Consider the following 20,627-nt stretch of genomic DNA (forward strand, 5'->3'; position numbering starts at 1 on the left):
AATTGGAGGTTTTGCAGAGCACAGTATCAATCTGTGCTCATTTACAAGTACAGCTCTAGAGTTAAATTTCAGATTGCTTTGGGCAATTAAACAATCAATTCTGGTTAATTCCATGTGCATTACAGTATTAATAACTTCCAGTAATAATACTGAAAATTTCTTGTTTTTTAAAAAAAAAAAAAAAAAAAAAAAAAAGAGAGAAGCAAGAACGTGAAAGCCTGACAACAGAGCCCCAAGCACATTACCAGGCTCTTTGAATAAAATGGGAATTGTTTAAAAGCTTTCAAAAACATCATCCTTTTTTTTAATGAAAAAAGTAGTAGTAGTCAGTCATCACCCTCTTATCTGCAGCTCCCTTTGAAGTCCTCATGCTTATGTGGAGGCAACCTTAACATACCATGCTTGCTTCTCATTTTTAGCAGGTATCTATACTCAGAGTGGGAGATGTTCTTCCAAACAGGCTCTTCAATAGAAAATCTTAGGAACCACAGCTCAAACTGAGTAGGAATTTTTGTTCCTATTTCTGCTGTTGTGACTAACTCCCTCTTTTAAGGTCCAACAATGAAGTTAAAACGGCTCACCGTGCTTGAGAAATACAGAAATGAAGTAGACTCCTTCTATGAAGAATAAGAAGTCTTTCATCCAAGCATTAAGAAAGATCTGTGAGCTAAAGAAAGTATTTCCTAATCAAAAGCATTAACGAAGATTATGCTTGTTTTGTTTTTGTAGTCTATTGAACTGAACCGCTAGAAAACTGCTGTGTCAATGTAGTTGTTCCTGATACTTACCTGATAGTTTGTCCTCTTTTTACAGAAGCATCTACACAGTGTCTGTTTTCTGTTTTTACTTTATGCCCTAAAAGATTAAGATGAAAAACATCCTCTTGTGTTGTATAAAGCAGGTATAACTAATTCTGCTAGACTGAAACAGAAGGAAGATTTTTTTATACAGTGATCTTCCCTTTTTCTTTTCTTTTTTTTTTTGTTCTACAGGAGGTTGCCTGTGGCTCATGATACATTTTGGTAGATCAGTAGTTAGCAGTACTGCTTAGTGAAACTTATACCACTCCAATGATAATTATTTAAAAAAAAAAAAAAAATCAAAAGGACTGGTTTTTACCCTCCCAGAGACAAGTTTATTTTTGTTCACTAACACAACATTTCTGAACCTAAAGACACTCCTCTTCCATTTTTACAGTGGCTAGAATTCAGACTTCTGTGAAAGCAGCAGCTCATCATTTCTTAAATTCACGTTGAAATAAGCATTGCTATTTCTCCTAAAAACAAATAATCAAAAGAGGTGGGAGAATAGCTCCCTAAGATTGAAAGACACAAAGTAGCAAATACAGGAGCTCTCACATTAAAGTGCTATTTAGAACAGAAACTTCTTTAAAATTGTTTACAGCACTTTTTTTAAGCAAAAGTGTTTAGAAGCAATGTTTGTCAGTGTGTTGCAACACTACCTGCGTGTTTCAATATTCACGTTGAACTAATTCTGACAAATGTGAGCTGCATTTCTTTTTCCCCTTATAAAAAAATAAATCATATTATGTGAAAGACATACTTGACAGAAAGTTATCTAAAGGGTTTGCTGTTAGTAAGTGATCTTTGGCAGAGTTACAATAGCTAACACAAGCAGGCAGGCTACAGCCACTGTTCTTGATCAAAAAAATCATGCAGACTAGGGTATTGTTTCCATGAAAGTTCCATTACCAGCCCTACACATCTTATAGGCTTAAGATTTGTTGCAAATACCAAAAATCAGCTCAACACACAAGACAAGATAGCAGCCTAGGATTATAAAAACAAAACAAGCAACAGGACTTTAAAAAGTTTATTTTTCCCCATTTTGTGCGTAATGGTAATTCAGAAGTTCTTTAACAATATTAATCTAAGGGAAACAAGGAAGCAGCAGCTTGTAAAACACAGAAAGAAGTGTTGCCCTATTCACCAAAAGCAGAGTGCACGAGGAATAAAGCTCATTGTCCCTCCTCCAACGTGTCGTTAGACTGTATAAAAAAAAAAAGCTGGGATGCTTACTTTATAGAGTGACACTAGAAGAAGTTACTCAAAATTGATTTTACTTCTGAAACAACCAGCCTAAACAGTCTTAAGAGGAAGTAACTAAGTGGAGCAATATCTATTAATAGAATTAAGCTTTAAGAAGCCTGGTTCTGGCAGTAGGAATAATCCTGTGCTATAGTCATGAGTTTTAAAATACACATTTTCTTGTAGGGTCTACTAATGGAAGCATACCTTAAGACATACAGATCAGAATGACTCATATGACAATCTGTATGCGATGAAGCAGGGAGGGAAAGGAGTTGCTTTTGTGCCCATTAAGCTTAGTAAGCAGGGAAAAAATAGTCTCAGATCCCCTTGAATAGGGATGAAATGTATTTCTGGAACATAGGCACCAGAGCCAAACCTTCAATCTGTCTTAATCCATTTAGGACCAGTCCCTTACATTCAGAGTTTCTAGAATAAAATTACTAGTCAATACGGTAAGACACACTGAACAGACTATGCATAAAAGTACAACACAAAAAGCATTCTAGCAGAAGTCATGAAATATTTAGTATAAATTTGCAAAGTTAATACTTTCTGTTTACAATATATGGTAGAAGTAATTTTCTATAATTTGCTCTCATTAGAACTCTGTAAAGTGTGTTTCAGAGAGAAAAATTTGTAAGAATTATTTTGGTATATAGATTTGAAAAATAATTTTACTTCAACATTCTCGCTCCTTGCTGGTTAATGGTTGTGGGTTTTTTAAAATACACAAATAGATTAAATCTCTAGCATTTTCTATTTCTTTATTCATGCCCTTGGAGGGCAAGGCTGTATTTCATGAATCACCAGAGTATCTGGAGTGGGTTTTTTCATTGCTTTTAACATGAAATTGCTATTTTAAGTTATTTTATACCCGTTTCTTTAGGAAGGTCATCTTGTGCTATTGTTAGGCTGAAAACCTAGCTTTTAAATTTCAGTAAGATCAATAAAGTAGGTTTTAACCATTAAGGTGCTTTTACATTTCACTAATTCTGTTACTGGTTTATTTGCATAATTTTTCTTTGTGGAAAGTAAAAACCTCTAGTTGAAATGGAAAAGGGTAGACAGTTACAGTGGCAATAAAAGAATTCACTTACATAAAAATGTTCACTAGATAGAAAAAAATAAATAAGACAAAGCACTTAAAAAAGTCCACTGAAAGCAGGCACAAGCATCATTTGTAGCCATTTGGACTAAATTTATTAATGGAGAGGCCCTAACTAAAAAGTTTGCTCTCTTAAGAGACAAACAAAGTATATGGATATCAGGTTACATGTAATGTACTTTGTGTGATGTGTCCTTTCGGAGTTATTACAAGTAGTATGAGAAAAGTTTAATCTGTGTCCCGTACTCTGCGGCAGATCTCCTCTGTGAATTCCGAACACTTGGCACTACCTCCCAAGTCTTTTGTCAAGACCTGAAAGAAAAAATAGTATTACTAAAATGTTTTATAGGGCTAGTCTTGTCTCTGAACAGTTCTATATGTTGTTCTTACATGTTGTGTATGGATACTAAATAAGGGTGAGAAGGAATACATCAAGTTTGAGTTTTTCTGCATCCCATATAGCCTTCATCAATAAGGACTATGCAGGCTGAAGCAGGTAGAGAAAACTTGAGTATGAACATCAAGCATTATGTTACCAGATTTCAACATGATTTTATCTTAACTAGAGGAAGAAAGTGCATTTGGACAAAACTCTCCAAAGTCACTTGGCCACAAAATAGTGTAATTAATTGTTAAGTATTTAATTTTTCAATAAGAAGTTTGTCCTTTGGAAGTAAAATTCATATATGAAGGCTCAGCGCAAAGGCAACTAATTGAGAGTCATTCAGTAAGGTTTTAGGGTTTTGTTTTTTGTGTGTTTTTTTTTTTTTTTAAAGGAAACCCACACAGAAAAAGCACACATAGCTCTTAATGCTGCATGTTAACAGTTCTTTAAGTTTGCTTAGTTTAGTTAAGAGCTGGAAAAATGCAGAGTTAAAAGAAATTTTTTCATCAAGTACAACTCCTGTCTGGCAGCATGAAGATAGTAAAATCAAATAAAAATTGGACAACATTACTTGTCCAATCTAGCTAGATTAAAGCAGTCTAGGAGACAATTTAAAATCATTAGTTTTCCCCTTACATGACACACACAGAGATCTTAATTAAATGGCTATGGTGAAGGGAGGAAAGGGAGAAATAGCAAGCATGAGAAGCAACAAAGGTTACTATTTTAGGATCTTGTCATTTTAACTGCATTACGCTTTTTTCAATTCAAGAAGATTCTCTCCATTGTGAGCATATAATCATAACATTGTAAGTAACTAGTAAACAAGTAGCCATGTCACAAAACTTGCACTACGTTATCTTCCATAGAATTACTGACCTGCAGATGGAGGATTTCATTTCCAGAGCAGTAAATGGGAATTTTACAGGAGCACCTCTTTATTCACTTGTAAGTTTAGATTTTTTTTTTAACTGGCTCCTACACACAGTAAGATAGCTGCAAACAGACCACTTATGAAATGATGACAGCTTTTTGTTTAAGCATGCTTGTTACTTTTAATTACAAAGCAGCTTCTTATGCTCCTGCTCAAGGTAATTGGGCAGGCTATGGCTAATGCATATCCAGCATGGCTAACTGCTAATCCTCTTTAACTGCAATATTCAGGATCTTTCCAGCTATGTTTTGAAAAGGTGGATGGGTGGATGTCAAAGTAGATGTGTGAACCAATAACATTAAGAGCACAAATTCAAGTCAGGTTTCAGAGCATAAGCCCCCCCAGAATATCCCATTTGAGTCTTGAATCTGGAGACACTTATTGCCAAAGGAAAAATCACATACAATCTTAAGGGAAAATGTAACTACTGGATAAAAACTGTTCTTTTGTAGTCCAAAAAGCAGTGAAAGCAGTTAGGAGGAAAAAAGAAAATAATTGACTGGGTAAAAAAAAAGAAGCAGAAGTATTACAGTCAGGACTGAAATGCTATAAATGAAGTGGATGATTAAGCCTGTGAAAGGCAAATAAGTGTCCTTCACTTCAGGATCCAGATTTAAGTATATATGCTTTGTATGCATTATAAACTTCACAAGTGAAATACCACTAGTTACTTAAACCTCTAATCCCCTTCATGAAAAACAGACTCCGGTTCTAGCTTTTAGAGTAACAAAGCTGTGGAAATGTAGAATGAGCATTACTGAAACACAAGGAATGCTACAGCCTGTCCCCATTACTGAGCTGGGCAGATTTAATACCACCAAAGATAATATAATTACTATTAGAGAAGGATAGCGGCACTGCTCATGCGTCAGGCCAGCACAGCAGGTCATCCACTGTTCTGGTGTTAATGTTCTAAGTTAATTTTTGTTGTGATAGAGTATGATTTTAATTCACCGCATTTATTTGCACACCCTCATATTACCTTTCCATCTTTAATTGTATCAAAGCATGCAGTCTCAATTTTTGTGGCATGTTTCTGTAGTCCCATGTGACGCAACATCATTACAGCACTCAGAAGAAGGGCAGTTGGGTTTGCTAAGTCTTTTCCTGCAATGTCTGGTGCCGTTCCATGAACCTAGAAATAAAAGTGAACCTATCTGTTACAACGTCAATATGCTGATTAAAATGTCCTAGGCAATTCAAGTGTATGCAAGCAACCTGAAACATAGTCCTTGTGCACAAGCATGTTAAAATAGGACTTAATTCACTGTGATACAATTAGTGGAAAGGAGATAGGAAAGACCAGAACAATTCAGTTCAAAGGCATCAGGAAGGGGGAACTATGTCACCTAATATCTCCCAATTGCGCCCTTCACGTTCTATTTCACAGAGGGTGTTTATCTTACAAAAAAGGGGGAAAACAAAGAGTAAAAGGACATGCAAAAATCTATGTGTAATACATTCTTTAACTACTGTCTCTGGGTAAAGTTTCATTGTCTTCACAGTAAAAAAATAGTTTTATGGAGAACTTAGTTAGATGATAACCACATTGTATGTTACGGAAAAGTTTTAGATTCTTAAGTTGAGACAAAGTAGTTATTACTACTATAGGTTGCATACGAAGACTTACAGATTCAAAAATCGCAACTCCATTAGCTCCGATATTTCCACTTGGTGTTACTCCAAGACCCCCAATCAGTCCAGCACACAAGTCACTGAAAAAGAAGGAACCCCCCCCCAAAAAAACAAACAAACAGAAAAACCCACAACTTTTTCCATATACAGTTGTCTCTCTGCAAGGTATTAAAATAATTAAAATATTTCTGTTTCGCATTTTACTGCAACAATAACTTGTTTTATGTACCCACACTGTCTGAGAATACTATTGGGAAAGAATAGATGCTATTAGCCACTTGTATTCCATTGGAACGTTTGAAAATTTGTAGAACTACTAGCAGGAGACAATTTAATAATGGAAAATTAAAAGGAAATTTCAAATACTAGAATAAAGCTGATTAAGACATAGGCACATCAGAAGGTACTCAAAGCACAGAATACCCGTAGAAGTCTCAAAAACTAGCAAAAACTGTAATGTACAGTTCCCTGTAACTATTCAGAAGTCTTACATCATCTGAAGAGGCCAGAGAACTACTTTTCACATGTAAAGTCCTTCTAAAAAACGTGGAAGAATTTTGCTCAGGTAGATGAATTACTAGTAGTTTAACAGTTTATTGCATATAGCTTAAGGAACATGTTCCAGGTGACACCAGACTAGCTTTCCCCCTCTCTTTACTGAACAGCCCATAAGTCACAAGTCTGACATTAGCAGATCATCAGACATAAGCAATTTGCATTTGGTCTCCTCCAAAATTAACGTGGGGAAGGACAAACCAACGGTGCCTATGGTCATCATATTGTACCCTCAAAGCCGAACATACTGATAAACAAGGCTCTTAAAACTCTGATATTTTAGCGTACTGTTTTATTGCCTACAACTTAGCTAATCAAGGACTAACAAACAGAAAAGTTTGGATGACAATGCAGAACAATATTTTAAGTTTAAGCTAAAATAAACCAATTAGCTTTAGTTGTATAGAGTCTGGGGGAAAAAAATGGATGCAGTCTACATTTGTCACTTTAGGTATTTAATGCTTCACAATAAGAGATTTCCTTCTGTACCTATTCAGGCCAAGAAACCTGTTTGGCATTATGTTCACGCTTTAAAAAAGCACTGCGGGTGAGACTTTGCCCTGTGACAAAAGTGCCCTTCTTCAAGAACAGACTCAAATTTATTGAAAATTTTTAGAACTATAAAATTCTTTACAGAATTTCTATGAGAACTTTAAAATCGGTGATACTGAACTAGGTGAAGTGAGTTAAAATAGTACCGATGATGGGACTCATCTGATTTCATCTCTTTTAGTTAACAGTGTAACAGCTGCTGTGAGGGCCCTATGGACTCCTCTATCAATTCTTAAAGCAAGAAGCATTAGTTGGAGTCTGTTTTTTCTTAGATGTGAGAGACAGCCTTATCAGAGAGAGTGCAATTTTAAGAGAAGCTCAACAAGCATTTCTTCTTATACGTACGTTACCTTTACATTTATTAGCTGTACAAAACCAAGAGATGGATTCTAAGATGTAAGTCATCACTGAACTTTTAAACAAATTCTGATGCAAGCTATTTTCTCAATCGCTCCTTAGAGGTGCAAGGAGAAGCAATGTTATACACTTGAAAGTTCAGATTAAGCTACTTAATTTTACACGCAGTATTTAATTGAATTTACACTCTACCTAAACATTTTACAGAATGAAAAATGTGTGCTGATGGATTTTGCCTTCAAGACATCCAGTACCTCTAGCATTAATGTTATTCAAATACGAAATTTAATTTGAAGATAAGGAAAAAATACAATACATAAAACAAGAGCTGGTAGGATATTAAAAGGCCACACATTTCATTCTTCAGTGACTATGCAGAATCATTTAACTGTATGGCTAGCTTGCTGTAAACATTATGGCCCCACAGTCATCTTAATCTATTTTAATGATTAAGAGTAGCACTAAAATATCTAACTGTTAGTTATCCCCAATATCTAACTAAGTGTTCTTTATTACAATTTAGCCATTAAATTCTTCACACATTGGGAGAAATTTCTCTTCTGCCCCATCTGAACAATATTCATAGTCTCCATAAGCAGAAATTTTTTTTTAAATAAGAAGCACGTTCTCATCATATAGCCCCTCCTAACAATATACTAATAATTGAAGTGTAATAGTACCATCCTTTCTTCCCATTTAGAGTCTGATTTATAAAGTTTTAAACTCTGGCTGCATAAAATTATCACCTATCTGGCTAGCGTGTAACCTGAATAACTGTCTGGAAAGTAACAGTATTTTAACATGTTGGGTTAGTTTAAATTACAATCTCCATACCTGAGGATGTCACCATACAAGTTTGGCATAACAAGCACATCAAATTGTGATGGGTCTTGAACCATCTAGAAAGAAGTATATTTTCAGTAAGGTTAAGAATTTAAACTAAAAAATAACCACAATTAAAACATATAAATACTCACATTCAGACACACAGTATCCAGATACATTTCATTAAATTTAATGTCTTTACAGTTTTCTGCTGCCTCCCTGCATTTTCTCAAGAAAAGCCCATCGGACATTCTCCTGCAATTAAATAAGCAAGAGAATATTGCAGTTATTGTAAGTAAGCAATACTGAATATAAAACTGCATGCAACAGAACATTAAATAAAAATATTGGAGTGCAGAAACTTAATTTGTGACTAATTATTCCTTATGTTAAATATAAATAATACTTTAAATATATTACAGTCAGAGAAGTTACACCTTTTAAATTTCCTCCTAAAATACTTTTGTATCAGTAGTTTAACAGGCATACATTAATTCTCAGAGTTACTCATATTCATTTACTAAAGGCTTACTGAGTTTGTAAAGGTGGTGTCACCTAATATCACTTGAGTTGTGACTCAGTTCATTACAAAGTGGCTTGGAAACTGTAAAAGACACTAGCCATTTTCATCCTCAGTTTTTAAAATGGTCCTAGTTTAAGACTATTTTAAAAATAAGAACTTTGCAAGGAAAGTCACAGGATTACTACAAACTTACTAATAAAAACATAAGTATGTAATTATTACAGCCCTATGAATACTGGGTCAGTATTGCCCATTTTACTTAGGAGGCATTTATTTTGCGTATTGCCCATTTTACTTAATCCCACTAGCATCAACAAAAGTTATACATTTGAGGAAGATTTAAAAAGTTCTTTATAATTAAATGCATATTCATATTTGTTGTTCTTCTCAAAAGGAAGTGTCAACATACATAATATTTGCCTTGTGCACAGCAGTAACATGGCTTCTCTGATTATTTCTGGCATACTCAAAAGCAAATTCTGCAATACGCTTACTAGCTTCTTCTGTGATCAGCTTGATGCTTTGCACAACACCTTCAACAATCTGAAAGACAGTAGTTGCATTGATAGTAAAAGTGTAAGCTCATTTTTCAAGTCACTAGTATGAATGTTTGGAACAAAGTAGTAGAATTCTGAGTGAGGCAGTCTCAACAATGTATTTCACAATAAAATAAGTTTTTTATGGGTGGCAAACTTAAAAAACACCACCCAACCTCTTACTACTAGGCCACTGAGATGGGCAAAGTTATCATTCACGAAACACAAAAAACTGCCAGAAACGCAACACTTTCAGCAACATACCACATGCTCAATTCCACTGTATTCGCCTTCTGTGTTCTCTCGAATTGTGACAATGTTCACGTCTGTATATGGGGTTTTGTACCCTTCAATTGACACACAGGGACGTACATTTGCATAAAGGTCAAAGGTTTTACGCAGAAGCAGATTCATTGATGGGTGCCCTGCAGCAATTGGGGTCTTTAAAGGCCCTGAAGAAAAAAAAACAAAACCAAGAAGGAATGAGAAGATAAACCCCTCCATGAATTTTAGATGCGAAACTCTAGGTGAAGTGGTACTCTTACAGGGGATCTCCAAATTCCTGTTTAACCCTTATGCCGAAATGCCATGGGAATTCTCTGTGCTATCAAGAGTACTACACAGTGATAGTAATCAGCTGTTTAAAGGCCAAATTGCGAGCCTTACATGGAATAGGAATTTTTACAAAAAACGTTTTCACTGAAAACAACATAAAAGGATACTATTCATTAGGAGTAGTTATCACATACTACTGTGTATCAGCTGCATTAGAAATGCATTCTGCATAGAGTCCAAAGGTTGGTAGGTAATAACACCTGCCTTTAACATATTTCCTAGAAGATCTATGAAAGTTATGGCTTTGAAATGAAGGACTGATTCAAGATTATAGAAGACTACCTGACAGGCTGTCTCCTATAATTAGCCATTTTATTGTGCTATAGATGAAGGACTTTGGCTTTAAATCAGACTCACAATAAAAACAACAGTATTTAATATCTTTGTATTAACCCCTGAAGTACCTTTTAATCCCATTTTGTTTTTATCCATGGATTCTTTGGCATCTGGAGGTATCATCCACTTCCCTCCTGGTCCTTGGATAGCTGTAACATTCCTCTCTTCCCACTGAATAGGAGCCTAAACACATTTACTCTATGTTAACTTAAATACCATGACTTCTGCTTCAAGCTTTAACTTCCCTTTCACAAAAAGGTGCATAAGGAATTTTGTCCAGGCCTTCCTAAACAATTTTTCTCTGGCGAGTGAGAGTAAGCATGAGATGTTTGAACTCAAAAATAAACCATTTTTTAAAAATGTAATTAAGTAAGTGAAAATGAAATAGTATGAGCAACATATCATCATAAACTTGAATACCACAAGACGCCTCCATAGGTGTTATATACACAGAAATTGTTAGAATTGCAATATACGCGCTACTTCTTTGAAGCTCTTAATGCTGTTGAGTTCCTTGTATACAAGAGACAAGACATTTGAAAACCGTCATCATCCATACTGCCTGGAAGACAGTACATAACATAAGATATATATCTGTTATCTAACTGAAAATCTGCAAATGCTCCACAATGCTTTCTGAATTTGCATTCACCAAGGGAATCTTTTAAGTGGAGACAGGCTGCCACCCATTCATTTCATCAGGAAGGACCATAAAGGAAAAAGATACGAGGGCTTTCATGAGCAAACAGAACCAATCTAAGCATAACATACTAGAGAATCCCCTTTAAAACAAAGGAATATGATTAAGTATTGCAAACATGCACTCACACACAAACTTAGGTTTTACTCCTCCACACCTCCTGCTTGACTGCCCAGAAACAACCAAAACTATTGTAAGGTTTTCATATATAATTAAAGAGAACTTCACTTTTTCCAAATCAAAGTCAAATAGTTGGAATAGAAAGGGAATATGCCTTAGTGCTGTTACTAATATGGAACAATTTAACAGGCATCTTTCCTGAAGAGCTGTATTTCCTTTCAAGGAAATCGGACAAATTCTGGTGAAGTTCCTCAGGTAGTAAAACAGTTCTTGGATATACTTAGTTTTCATATCACTTAAGTGAATGTGTTTGGCAGTGCAGAAGTTTGATTTCTAAGAATAAGCCAGTCCTTTCACACACACTTTCATCTGCACTGGAAGTCACAATGAATGAAAGCACATCCTCTATCAGTTGCTCAGGATTGCTACGTCAACAAGATGATTTCACATGATATATTGAGTTCATATTTCCAAAATTAAACACAGCATTTGCTCTCAACTCTCTACTCCTCTGCCAGCTGACAGTTTCAAACCCTGCCTTGATATTGCAATCCTATCTTTTATTAGCTGAAGCTTCAGACTCCTTCTATTGTCAAGAAGTTTTAATAGCTTAAACATGACTTGATCTTTTGGAAATTAAAGATAAAACATTTTTAATACACCTAGTTAATACTTGTTGTAGTTAAACTTACAATGCTTACAGCAAGACAAATATGACTTACTTTGGCAGCATCAAAGATCTTCATGACAGCAGCAGAAATCTCGGGTCCTATGCCATCTCCTGGGATTAAAGTTACTGTTTGTACCTAGGTAGAGAAATATCAGTAGTAGAACAAATGAATGCTTGTTTTCTGTGTAGAAAACATTTTCATGTGTTGTAGGTACCAAGTAACTAGTAGAAAAGAAAAGAAAGTTTCAGTTACCAAATATTCACTATGAAGAATAGCAGTATTGGACAGAAGCGTGAATGACTAGCTTGCTTTCAAAGGGAGCATGCACACGTTGTGAGAGAATTGTTTAAAAATCTGCTTTCTATCTTTTCCTATTTCAAAACACAGAGGTTTAACTTGAAAGGCAGGTTCCCGCTCAGTACTCCTTGAAATGAATGATCTCAGCATGTTATGTTCTTGAAATTTGGAGGAGATAGTATTACCTAGTTATGGCTCTGTTACCTGTATGTCTCTAATACTATCAACATGCTGCATAATACTGACACATGCTAGAAAAGATTAAATTTATGAAAAGCTACATTCACCTTAAAAAAACCACATATCATGCATATCTAAATTTCTCAAGTGACTTCCTAAGAATCTCAGACCCATTTTTAACAACACCAAGTTATTTTCCTCCCATAATGTTGTCAGTCGTGTTTCTTTTATCATTGTCAAACAGGTGAAATAAATTGCCCACCCCAGCCTCACTGAATAACATAGGAAGAAAGTACTTCGCTTTGATAAAAGAAAACACCTATGATCACTATTCTAATCATACATGCCCCAGCTCTTTTTCTTTTCTTTAAAGATTTCCAACAGTTTTGTAAGGGCTCATTATTACCTACAAAAAAGGCAGCTCAGATACAGCATTATTTGCAAAACCCCCATTAGAATCAACTCACAAGATATGTTTCCATCCTTCTCCACACAAAATATTCTGAATTTCAATATATATTGACTGATTTTTTAACTAATTTGAGCCAAAGAAATTAACTGTGCACAACAAAAGAAGCAGAGCTTCAGATAAAAGAACACTACTGTTGAACAAGCACATAACTGATGGAATGCCTGAAGATTAGTTTTGTGAAGTCTTGCGCTGTTGCTTCGCAAGACAGCAGGGCTCCACCTGAGCCACAGAATGCTTCATCTGAAACAGTTAATGTAGTATAAATAGAACTGGAGGTGCCTCACCTTCCAAATCTTTTTATACTGTATAAGATATGAGCAACCCTTCGGTTTCTTTTCTAGCTGTTCTACCTACTGTTCTACAAAACTTATAATTAAAAGCCACGGTTCCTCTTTAAAATTAAGTCCTGCTTAAGGGTGCATGCAGTGGTGCTGAGCCCTGCTTCTGTGTGAGCAGTTTTCAAGGCCGCCTTCACTGAAAAAAAAAGGCCCGTGGGCACTTCAAACACATACACATAAAGAAGATAAAACATCTACAAGGAAATCCACAATCAGTGTCTAAAATACTCCAAAGAGGGCCTTGAAAAGGCAGAACTTCAGATGCAAGGCATCTAAAAGCAGCAAAGTAAATCTAGTGCTTAGAGGAAAGTCTGTAAAATAAAGAAAATGAGAAGCTTCTCAATAATCTTTCTACTTTGCCCAGTATTTGCCCATTTCCAGATGAGTTTCAGAAGACTAGCTTATGTCTGTATTTTGTGAAAAGTCTTCATGCCACTTCTGTATTTTGCTAGAGCGCCTTTTGTATTATCACTTACACTTTAATATGCAATTGCCAAAGACAGTAATTAACCAATATAAATCCAGCATGGCATTAAAAGCACATATGTTCACTTATTTAGGCCTTATTTTTTTGAGAACATAAAAGTAACAAGAGCAATCTTATAAATTTCTGAACCCCTTTCTTGAGAAACTTCTTAAAAGAAAAAAATGGTACTATCATACTCACAGCACTACCAAAACTTCTGGTCACCTGTTTTTGGTTTTTGAAAGCACCTAGCAATCGAGAAACCTGCAAGAATATAAAACAGAAAGATGCTATTTTACTACATAAACAGAATTTTTAAAAGTTAACAATATTGCAGCAAATCTGCATTTTAAAATCATATTGCTTTAAATTCCCTATCTCAAACTAGTACAAAAATCCAAATGAAACAAGAGTAACAAATGCTTTGCCAAGTTGCTCTCTAACGTTCTGTGCACTAACACCTCATGTGGGTATTCTTAGCCCGAGGAAAACCGAGGACAGCTGCGCTTTGCAGTGCGCCATACCCTCCTATCTTGCCTGAGGATGAAGGGAAGTTACTGCACAATGACCTGAGTCCTTACATACTACACATTTGAAATAAAGTTGCAGTAACTAAATAGATGATATGCTAAGGATTAAGATTCATGTAAAGCAAAGTGAAAAATCAAACACATTCACTAACAGTTGGGTGGACAGTATCTTTACACGTTTTAGGTAATGTTTTCAAAACTACTTTACATTAGTGTCACTTCTTCCATTCAGACTGTGGTGAATTTTGTTCTTCCACCTTTTTCATCTGTAGGTTTTGTACTGTTACCTTCTGTGTGCCTGACAGTTTTTAAAAAGCGTAATTGAAATGCACATTAAAGACAAAATTCACCATAGCAACAAGTCTACACAGCATAGTCAAAGAATTACACTTTCTAACATCTGAATATTCTGAACTGGCATTAAGCTTCAAAACTGGGGTGATATCTCAGCTTGAGCTCTTACCTAGCTGAGCATCACGGACAAAATCCCCAATTGTATCAGTATTGATAACTTAACTGCAGAAAAATCACAGCCTCCCAATCTTACCTTCCTCTCTAGGATTTTTCATGCCTCTGTGACTTAAGAGTCAGAAGACTTCTAAGTGTAAACAGGTTTACACTACTTCAGTGCTACCATACTCACGTATGCAGCCTATCTGTGGCCATCAGGCTAGATGGGAAGGTATTTGACAATTTGTATTCCTCTCCTGTCCAATTTGTATTTGTAACCTCTTATCTTTACTGAAATGTAAAGATAGAGCTTAAACATAGCTGTATGGCAAAAGGGACAAACTATGTTGGCACCAATAGAAATAACTAGAAACAATATAATTCTCATGTATATCGTAATGAATGCTGTGGGAGAAGTAATTTAAGCTAGAATTTATTTTTACTTGTAACCCAACATGAGACGTACAACGTCATTGCAACAGGCAAGTAATGTCTACCATAGCAAGCCATATATTTGAGGCAGTAGCTGGAGCAATAAATGAAAAGGTGAGTTTGACTACACAAGTGTAGTGCCCTCATGGTACAGTTCCCACATACAGAGTCAGGATTCACATTCCAGAGTAGCCCTGGAAAGGGAACAGTCTGTCTTGCCAGAAAACATGGGCCTGGCACATTATACTCAAGTTCAACATCTGTAACGCCAGCAGAGATCAGGCTAAACAAAATTGATCCATTCTGACGTTAAAGTCATGTATGGTGATTAACTCTTAACAGTTCTTCCATATTTAGCAGGTACGTGAAGTGGGGCTTCCTCGATGACTTAGCCTCCAACAGGCTATTACTAAAAGGCGCAAAAGAAATTTCATTTACCCAAGGCAAAAAGCAGCAGTGACTCCGTGACAGTCCCAGGAATAAGAGCTGCATTTCAGAATAGCTCAGAGCCAGTAAATCCCAAAGGACAGGTAGTGGGCCAGAAAGCAACTGGACGAAACCCAGTGACTGTCTCTTTTCCCCAGGAAGGCTCTGTAATGACTGGTATCGCAGGCCCTTTTCAGGAATGACGTTTTAACGTTTACTGCTTGTAAGCAGCGCACGGCTAGTCCCGCACGGGGGGAGCTCCTAGCAGCGCGCAGCTGGAGGCGCACCCCGGGGATCACCCGTTCCTGCCCGAGGGCTGATCTCCTCCTCGGCCTGACTGCGGCGAGGCGCCGTACCGCTGCCGTGACCTCTACGGCGCGACCTCCCCGACAGGCCGCCGCCGCGGGGCCGCGCCGGGAGGGATGGCGCGGCGCTCCCCCCGCCCCGGCCGGCCCTCGCCCCGGGCGCCCACGGGCAGCAGCTACCGTTTGAGTAAGGGTCCACCACGGACCCTTCCCGCCGCCGCCCCGGGGGTCCGGCCCGGGAAGAGGGGAGTGGAGAGAGCCCGCCGCCGCGGGACCGCATTCGGCCGTGAGCCCTGCGGCCCTCCGCCCCTCGGGAGCGCTGCCAGGGCCCGGCGGCACCACGACCTTGCGGGCGGGCGGGCGGGCGGCCCCCCGCGACGGCACCGCCTCAGGCGCCACCGAGCCGCCGCCGCGGTCGAGGTCACACGCGCGCCCCGGGCGGCCGCCCGCCCGCCCCACGGCGGCATAGAGAAGGAGCTTGTCCCCCATCGCTTACCGTAGGCATCCACGCGGCTGCAGCCATGATGCTCCCAGGCACCGCGACTCGCTGAGGCCTGAGAACACCCGCGCCCGCCGCGAAACCGGAACCGGCGCGCGGAGAGCAGCACGCCCCGCCCCCGCGGCCTTAAGGCCCCGCCCCCGGGGAGACTGCAGCTGCGGCAGAGCTGAGGAGACGGCGGTGGCGGCTCGTCAGCTCCTGCCCGCCGTTACCCCGGGCTGAGCCTCTTTCCTCATCCTGCCCCCGGGAGCGGGGATGCCCCCGTCCTTCTGCGCCCCCGCGGCGCTGCCCCTGTCCTGTGTGGAGGGAAACGTTTCCCTTCTTCCTCCCCCGCGGCGGTCCGCTGAGGGCGGTGCGCTCGCTCCCGCGCCGCGCTGAGGTACCGCGGGGAGCGCCGGCAACTGCGTGCCACCGGCCAGGCCAGACCCCGCCCGGCTGTCCCGGGCGACCTGGCGGAGATGCTGCCGGAGAGCCATCGCCCTTAGCGGTGCGTGAGGTGCTGGGGTGGTCTCAGCCTAGTGCCGCCGGAGGACGGAGTCCGGCGGAGAGCCGCAGGGAGCCCCGGGTGTCGTGTCCGAGGAGGTACCATTATGGCATCTATGTAGCGACAAACAAAAGCAGTTTTGCAAGCGGCCTCCAGTTTTGAACCCTTTGAGACTTTTATAAAATCTCAGCTTCTAGAATTGGGTCGTTTACAGGAAAAAAATAGTTGTCATTAACAAAGAAGAGTGTCAGGTATTTGTTGCAGCAGAGAAAAAACCCATGCACTTCAAAGTGTCAAAAAACAAGGCTGTTGAAATAGGGGCAGTATAAAATTTGTATTTGCCTAAATTTTTGAGGTACTTATATCATTATTTTTAAAAACGTTGATGATCCTATGTGTCAGTTTTAGGAGTCTGCTTAGGCTGTGGTTCTGGGAGGCCCCAAGCTGTGGAATGTCCCTTCCTGAGCAGCATATGGCAAGGGAGACAACACTGCGGTTACAATGATAAATAAGAATTGAGACTGCTACTTTAAAGTCCCACCTAAAGCAGTTAAGAAATGCTTATTCTTTGCTTAAGGGTGGTAAGGTAGATTGGGTTGTTCTTGAGAGTAAAGCACCCAGCTAGAACTAAGGCAGTTTGAGCTCAGACCTCTGGGAATAACTGCTTCATCTGACTTTTTAAAAGATTTTCCTACCCGTGAAATAATGGTAGTACTTCCACCTCCTATTTGATCTGCTTAGACAAACAGTGATGCAGAGACTTTCTCTTATGATATGGTAGGCTCTGCTGTCTAAATAACAGTGTGGCCATTGCTTGCAATTTTGTTCAGTCAATTTATGTCAACTCTTTTGTTGTCAATTCAAAAAATTAGTTATAGGAATAAATGAGACTTTCAGCTTTGATTTAAAATCAAGACCAAATTTCTAAACTCAGTGGTTGCAAAGAGTGATATAAACTATGAGTCTAATACATCCTGAATGTTTAAACTCAAAAGACAATTTAAAAGAAAACCAAAACTACTTTTGGTTTCTTACACTTTTTTGGCAATATAAAGATTTGGGTTCTATCTGTCTAATTTGGTGCCAGTTTTTGGTGATGGAGTTATCAAAATACTTGCAGCTTTTCCATTTATTTACCTCTGTCCTGTTGTACGTGCTTGAAAACACAGGACTAACACTGTGTGTTCAGTTTGCTCTTGTCTTGAAAGGGTGAGTAAGTAGAAATCCTCAAAATTGTACAGCATTAGTAGCCACTGTTTTCTAGGGGTGGCTTGCTCTTCCCCCTTGGTCCATGACAGTGCACCAGAGGGTACTCGCAATTTTTGAAACAGCCTACTGTGTGTATGTTTTATTTTATTTTTGATAATGCTTTGAATTGAGAATAGTCTCTCAGATGTTGTCTGTAATGGCAAGTGTGCAGAATTCTCTTGATACTGATTTTCTTCTGGTAACTACTGCTGCTTTTTTTCATTTTAGTCTTAAAATCCAGATTGCTCCTGCAGATATCTGTTCTAAATGTTTCTGTAAAATATATTTTTTTTTTTTGTTCAAAGCTTGATCATACTTTGCACATACTGGCTTTTTTGTTGTGCCGTCTTTACTTTCCACAGCTTACGTGTCCTATTCACTGCTTTCCCTCCCCGCTCCGTTTTGTAAATTGAGGCCTGCTCCCATCTCAGATTGACCTATGATGTTTCTAGGACATACTAGCTGAATTTTTAGTGTTTTTACTGTACTGCTTCCCATGAGATGTATACATCTATTCTATTCCTTTTTATATATTTGTTGTTTCTTTTGCCATGATGCTTACCAAAGGACTCCATAAATGTTAAGTTGATTATGTGCTGATCAGTATATTCACATTGTTTTCTGGCTGTATCTGCATGTACTTTCTTGGTTCACACTTTTATTGTAAATTGAGAGGAGGGGACAAATTGGGGAGAAATTATTATTTACATATATTTTCAACAGCTATTGCAACAGATTTCTGATCTGTGTCTTATAGGTGCTACCATAATAATACTACAATAACCCATTAACAGTGGCTGGTTTAGATCTGTTCTGAGAAGGGTTAAACAACACAGGAATAAAACCATCAGTAATTCTTTTGCCTAGAAAAAAAAGATACCTATATAGAGATAGCAGTAGTTTCTTTCTCCTACTGATCACTGTATTGAGACTCCCTATGAGGAAATGCATTATATTAAATGTAGTCTGCTTAGGAAAACATTAATTTTTTTTAATTATTATTTTGTCCATGAGCCAAAGCATTGTCTTGTATAAAGCATCTTAAAAAAATAAAAGTAATTTTTACTTGATTTATTATGGATAAATTTGGCTTAATGAAATGCAGTCAGAAATCGCCATCTTCCAAGATAGTGTATTTTATTAAGCTAGATAGATAAGGTCATAAACCCAACAAATTTGGCACAAGGTTTTCCTTTCTGTCTGTTTTCTTTAGCATTAAAAACTCTCTACAGAAAATTCCTGCTTATCATAACAAGTGCATTTAGTCAGATAGTCAGCATCTTTCATTGGTTTGACGGCCGTGAGTTTTGCATCTTTCTCAAGTTCTGTTTAGTCATTCATAAGACAGGGCTAAGTCCCATGAAGCATTCTGTTATAGGCTAGCACTACCAGGCAAATGTAGTGGGGTCTAAGCATCCTATCAGTCGTGTGTTGGAAAACCTTTCTATCTACTGCAGTAGTGTCAAACCATCATTTTCACTCATTTTCTATATTGTAACTGTGTATTTACAGCTCATTTTTTATTTACAGTTTGCAATAACTATTAAATAAGAGGCAAGTTGTGACAGTTCGTGAAGCATATTATGATGGTAACGTTTTGTAGCTCTGTAGCATTTTTCGTTTAAGAGACTCACAAGCATTTAATTATTTTTTTCTCCACAGCACCTATTGTAGGTGAACATTATTTACCTCATTTACCTGTGAGGAAACAGAATTGTGAACAGGGTTCAAGTAAATAAAACAAGCCCCAGAGACTTGGGGTGAATTTCCACAGCTTTGGTGGAGGATAGAACTTTTCCCGTGTAACCATTGCAAGTAGTGATCATTGTTACTTACGCTTGTGGTAGAAGGGGGCCCTAATTTAAATTAAAGAAAGTAGCAACAGAATAACTGTACAGGCAGCCCTTCTAGATCAAAACTGTTCTTTTTGCTAACAGAGTGAATCTTTATGAAGCGCTAATCTGCAAAGAAATATCTGTGTGGAAGAGAAATTGTTTGAATATTTGGTGTAATGAGCATGAAATCTTGCAGGTTCTTTTTTCCCCAATTAAAAGGGTAACTTTTGATTATGTCTATATGTGAAAACTCAAAAAAGTTGTAGCAAACCAACTTGAGTAGTGAAAGCAGTAGATATGCAACTTGATTGTTAAAACTCTGTGTGGATCATCATGTTAACAGGTAAAGTGATCTCTGTTAATAGTATCTCGATCTTCCTTTGATGAGGAATAAGAGCTTTCATACTTAAACCACAGTCAAATTCTCACTGCATAATTTACAGAGGCAATTTAAGGTAGTATGACCTGTCTGTTGGAGGTTATTAAACTTACACCTCTACTAATAAATCAAAGCAAAGTCACCTGGTGTAGCAGCCATGGCTAGCAACAGTTCAGAGCAGGAGACTTTGCACTGAAGGTGATCAGGAGTGTTAGCATGATTTATCCCACTGCCTGAGCTCTGGCTGTGGAAACAGGTCCCTGCAGCTGGGGTCAGATTGCAGCCTTAGGTGGGTGTTAAACTATTGCAGCTGACAGCCATCTTGCTATAAAATATTAAATCTGGTGTACATGGTTGATAGTTTATTTTCTGTTCCGTGAATTAAA

General features: G+C 38.1%; 3 protein-coding genes across 3 annotated transcripts in view; 2 read left to right on the top strand and 1 right to left on the bottom strand.

Annotated features, from left to right (window-relative positions):
• The window catches only part of ACSBG1 (acyl-CoA synthetase bubblegum family member 1), a 41,448-nt gene extending 40,598 nt beyond the window's left edge, over window positions 1–850 (top strand). Inside the window, exon 14 of the mRNA XM_075506621.1 lies at window positions 554–850. Within this exon, the coding sequence (XP_075362736.1) occupies window positions 554–630 (77 nt within the window). The 3' untranslated portion in view covers window positions 631–850. The remainder of the gene's footprint in view (window positions 1–553) is intronic.
• A 969-nt stretch (window positions 851–1,819) lies between these two features.
• Window positions 1,820–16,445, bottom strand: IDH3A (isocitrate dehydrogenase (NAD(+)) 3 catalytic subunit alpha). Its single transcript, XM_075505749.1, has 11 exons — window positions 16,293–16,445; window positions 13,855–13,917; window positions 11,952–12,035; window positions 10,478–10,592; window positions 9,723–9,910; window positions 9,332–9,465; window positions 8,552–8,654; window positions 8,409–8,473; window positions 6,106–6,190; window positions 5,458–5,610; window positions 1,820–3,468 (listed from the first exon to the last, which is right to left on the bottom strand). Exons 1-11 carry the CDS (start codon window positions 16,317–16,319, stop codon window positions 3,385–3,387), a joined length of 1,101 nt encoding a protein of 366 aa, XP_075361864.1. The 5' UTR covers window positions 16,320–16,445; the 3' UTR covers window positions 1,820–3,384.
• Window positions 16,446–16,644: 199 nt separating this feature from the next.
• Window positions 16,645–20,627, top strand: part of CIB2 (calcium and integrin binding family member 2) — a 55,616-nt gene continuing 51,633 nt past the window's right edge. The window contains exon 1 of the mRNA XM_075505752.1: window positions 16,645–16,877. The gene's annotated coding sequence lies outside the window, so the exon portion shown is untranslated. The remainder of the gene's footprint in view (window positions 16,878–20,627) is intronic.

Source organism: Mycteria americana, chromosome 6 (assembly GCF_035582795.1).
Source record: "Mycteria americana isolate JAX WOST 10 ecotype Jacksonville Zoo and Gardens chromosome 6, USCA_MyAme_1.0, whole genome shotgun sequence".
Taxonomy (NCBI): domain Eukaryota; kingdom Metazoa; phylum Chordata; class Aves; order Ciconiiformes; family Ciconiidae; genus Mycteria; species Mycteria americana.